This window comes from Pollicipes pollicipes, unplaced genomic scaffold (assembly GCF_011947565.3).
Source record: "Pollicipes pollicipes isolate AB1234 unplaced genomic scaffold, Ppol_2.1 Scaffold_3216;HRSCAF=3773_pilon_pilon_pilon, whole genome shotgun sequence".
NCBI classification, from domain to species: Eukaryota; Metazoa; Arthropoda; class Thecostraca; order Pollicipedomorpha; family Pollicipedidae; genus Pollicipes; species Pollicipes pollicipes.
In genome coordinates this window covers 2,313,379-2,317,683 of record NW_023596251.1, presented here as the reverse complement: position 1 = coordinate 2,317,683, position 4,305 = coordinate 2,313,379, and the positions used below count along the sequence as shown (strand labels likewise).

General features: G+C 55.2%; 1 protein-coding gene and 1 long non-coding RNA gene across 2 annotated transcripts in view; one reads left to right on the top strand and one right to left on the bottom strand.

Moving 5' to 3' along the window:
* The first annotated feature begins 963 nt into the window (after positions 1-963).
* On the top strand, positions 964-4,022 carry LOC119090908 (uncharacterized). Its single transcript, XR_005093322.1, has 3 exons — positions 964-1,035; positions 2,097-2,177; positions 3,942-4,022. It is a non-coding gene; the product is annotated as an uncharacterized LOC119090908 (long non-coding RNA).
* A 148-nt stretch (positions 4,023-4,170) lies between these two features.
* LOC119091013 (equilibrative nucleoside transporter 4-like) overlaps positions 4,171-4,305 on the bottom strand; it is a gene marked incomplete at its 5' end in the record, with an annotated part of 16,103 nt that continues 15,968 nt past the window's right edge. Inside the window, 1 exon segment of the mRNA XM_037213735.1 lies at positions 4,171-4,205. Coding sequence (XP_037069630.1) covers positions 4,171-4,205 — 35 coding nt within the window.

Below are 4,305 nucleotides of genomic sequence, written 5' to 3'. Positions count from 1 at the left end.
CCTAACCTAACCAAACCTAACCTAACCTAACCTAACCTAACCTACCTAGCCTAACCTAACCTAACTAACCTAACCTAACCTATCCCAATCTCCCCACCCTATATCCCCTGCAACCCAGCATCCCATTGGCATCCATTTCCATGCCATATATATAGGTGCTGTATAGTGAGCTTTTATTTAGCCGCCCGTCCCGTAGGCGTCGAGGATCAGATTTCATGGATTCTTGTTACCTTGGCCCGGTACATTTTTATGATTCTTGATGCTGCTTGATGCGCAGTAATGTTGTGACCGCTCGCAGTAATAGCGCCGGTGTCGCGGCTGCTGTGCGTGTGCTGCGCTCGGGAGCTCGCCATCGTAATTATAGAAAAAAATTGAAGGTAAGAGCATGAATCTACCTGTTTTGTGATTATTTACGATTTGTCCTGCCTTAAACACGACAAATGGTGTACAATTATTTTTTCTAACGTTAGGTAGGAAAGTACACCCTGACCTTGTACACAACAAAGTAAATGCTGAAAATTTGACCTGACCACATTAATGTAGGCACTATGGGCCAAGTTGTTTTTGAAGTCATTTGTTGAGGCATTTGGCATTTGGCATCTTAGCATGCTAGAATAGTAAGTGCTAAAATCTTAACAAGTGTTGATACATGAAGGTCTAGAACATGTCTTCTTAGCATGATGCATCACTAAATTTGATCATGAAAACTGACATTCTGATATTGGCACCCTCATATTGCAAAATTACTCTGCTCTTTAGCCATATGAAGGTATGGCTTTAGCACTGCAGGAGAAAATCATGGTGATATGTGGTATTGGATTACAGAAAAAACAATGCTCAGATGATATATGATATAGATCAGACAAAGTTTTGGCAGCAGTGACCCACCCCATGACCAGCTCTGACTGGTAGCATGTGCTGACTGTCCTGTGTGTGGCAGCACTGGAGCAGACAGAGGAGCAGCTGGCGGAGCTGCTGCGGGCGCATGTCATCTGTGTCATCTACGCCGTCGACGATGAGGACACCCTTGACAAGGTGTGACAAGCACCACATGGTGCTGTTCGCGACCGGCAAATGAGGGCAGTTTTCCATGAGTGGAAAAGCTGAGCTGCCAGCCAACGGGTAGCCCACTGCATGGCTGTGCAACCGATGTGTTCAAGGGAGGTCGATGCTACCTGAGAGTTATGGTCATACCCGCAAGGGCCGGACAACCGTGTGCCGGCAGCTGGCGGACATTGCCGTGACGACCGCGTCCCAGGCAGCGGCGGACTGGACCGCCGCTGGTGCGCCAGACGTCTGCCCGACCTCAGCTGACGTCCGCGTCCCAGGCAGCGGCGGACTGGACCGCCGCTGGTGCGCCAGACGTCTGCCCGACCTCAGCTGACGTCCGCGTCCCAGGCAGCGGCGGACTGGACCGCCGCTGGTGCGCCAGACGTCTGCCCGACCTGAGCTGACGTCGCGTCCCAGGCAGCGGCAGACTGGACCGCCGCTGGTGCGCCAGACGTCTGCCCGACCTGAGCTGACGTCCGCGTCCCAGGCAGCGGCAGACTGGACCGCCGCTGGTGCGCCAGACGTCTGCCCGACCTGAGCTGACGTCCGCGTCCCAGGCAGCGGCGGACTGGACCGCCGCTGGTGCGCCAGACGTCTGCCCGACCTGAGCTGACGTCCGCGTCCCAGGCAGCGGCAGACTGGACCGCCGCTGGTGCGCCAGACGTCTGCCCGACCTGAGCTGACGTCCGCGTCCCAGGCAGCGGCAGACTGGACCGCCGCTGGTGCGCCAGACGTCTGCCCGACCTGAGCTGATGTTGTTGTCCTCAGGTGACAGACTTCTGGCTGCCGCTGGTGCGCCAGACATCTGCCCGACCTGAGCTGATGTTGTTCCTCAGGTGACAGACTTCTGGCTGCCGCTGGTGCGCCAGACATCTGCCCGACCTGAGCTGATGTTGTTGTCCTCAGGTGACAGACTTCTGGCTGCCGCTGGTGCGCCAGACATCTGCCCGACCTGAGCTGATGTTGTTGTCCTCAGGTGACAGACTACTGGCTGCCGCTGGTGCGCCAGACATCTGCCCGACCTGAGCTGATGTTGTTGTCCTCAGGTGACAGACTACTGGCTGCCGCTGGTGCGCCAGACACTCGGGGAGGGCCACTCCACGCCAGTGATCCTGGTCGGAAACAAGGTAGGTGCTGCCGCGCTGCGCACGCGTAATGTGCGTGCTGGCGTTGGCCTCCACAATGTGGCGTTTCGCCTGTCCACTGGGGTGTCTAAGAGCTTTTCGCTTTTGGTGAAATTGTCGGGTCCCTGAAGTGCGGAACATAATTATTTCCCTTTCAATTCCTTCTTTCAGCATCTCCCAGCGTTTAATGCCGGGATTTCATATGGCAGAGCCCAGTATTGCAGCTTGACAACGCTGGTCTCTGTTGCCATATTGGGGTCATAGGTTAAAACTAGTTAAAACTGGCGTGATCTGGCCGAAGCTCGGAGGCCATGACATCCATTTGTTTGCTAAATATGTTACATTGCAGCCACATGATTCTTGATGAAAGGAACAGCAATGGTACTGTGATATAACTGCAACCGCATACCCAAAATGTGGGATATATTTGCGACAGGATATGCATAAAATATTGCCCAAATCGGTACCCTACCCAATAACAAAATGGAAACAGACCACGTAGAAGCAGTTCAATAACAATTCAGTCATCAACACGACTTGATCGCAGTGGCGATTACCTCGCGGGGCGGCCGGAGCCTGGCCGCGGCGGCACACAGGAGGCGAAAGGAACTGCTGCACCAGAGACGGGATCGCTTTACCAGTGACGGGCAAACGCCTCGGCAAGTGGCCAAATACGCGAGGCTAAGAGCTGTTAAAGCAGTCGATTCTGATGCAAGGAAGTTCGTCAAGGGTAATAATTTGTACAAGCCAAGGCAGGTCAGATAGTGCGCTCCTGTTTGACGCTCGTGAGAACATCCAGTTCCTGTGGAACCCTCAACGGTGCGCAAAAAAAAGAACTGGTTAGTTCCACCGCGTCATATTGCGACACTTGGGGCCGTAATCGCCGACTGTCAGCACCTTTAGCTCCCACGTGGGGAGCCCGGTTCAAATCCCGGCTGACCCATGGCCCCTGAGCGCTAATATGGTCACTGCTGTCGCTGGCGTTCCCTAAAGGGCGTGTGAAGATGTGCGTTGCGTTTCTTTAAAAAGTGGGAGAAAGTTTGAAAATTTAGACAAAACCCTGCCGATGACCCGGTCTTGCGTACATGACCGTCACATGTGCCTCGCGTCACCTGCTTCTTGAAATGTAAGCATCTAAAGCTACGATTGCGCGTGACAGATGGCTAAAGGCTGTAAGCGATGATGGCGCGAAATAAGGGGGGGGGGGGGGGGAATGTTAAACATTTCTATTCGAATAGTGACATCTGTTTCCGTATGCTTGACGTGCTCTGACGTCATTTGTTGGAAGTGGTTGCGCTCATCTAGCTGTTAAGCTGTTGTTCACCGATAGAAAACTGAACATTTTGATGGAGTTGGTTTCCGGAATCCGAGTTCAAGTTAACCACTGCTTGTGATGTAAATACCCACCATCCGATCGAGAAGTTTCCGATTCAACGGATAGTTTTTGTATCGAAAGTTTAAACCACTACAGTGCCTGCCACGGTCCGCCCGCCCTCTGACCCGCTTGACTAGTGGGCCGCGAGCCACCCCAGCCAGGGGCAAACAGCGGGCGCCGAAGCGGCCCGAATCCGCCCACCCCGCCACCGGTAGGCTGGGAGGCCGGCGCTCTGGCCGATTCAGCTACGGGTACGGATCTGGGTGTGACTGCATCTTCGTCAAACTCCGGACGCAGTGGCGCTGACTGCAAGCCACCTTCCAGAGTCGGGCCGGCCACCTCCGTGTGCGCAGCGCGTCATCTCTGACCCCCTCCCTCCGCCCGTGCCGCAGGTGGACCTGGTGGAGTACAGCACGCTGGAGGCGGTCATCCCCATCATGAATGAGTTCGCGGAGATCGAGACCTGTGTGGAGGTGAGGCGCTGCCCTCTGTCGGCGACCCCTGACAGCTGGTGACGGCTGGGTTGCCCTCCATCGGTCACCCCTGACAGCTAGTAACAGCTGAGGTGCCCTCTGTCGGTGACCCTTGACAGCTGGTGACGACTGGGGTGCCCTCCATCGGTCATCCCTGATAGCTAGTGACAGCTCGGTTGCCATCTGTTGGTGACCTGGCAGCTGGTGACGCGGGACTGCCCTCTGTCGGTGACCCCTGACGCTGGTGACGTTGGACTGCCCTTTGGTGACCCCTGACAGCTGG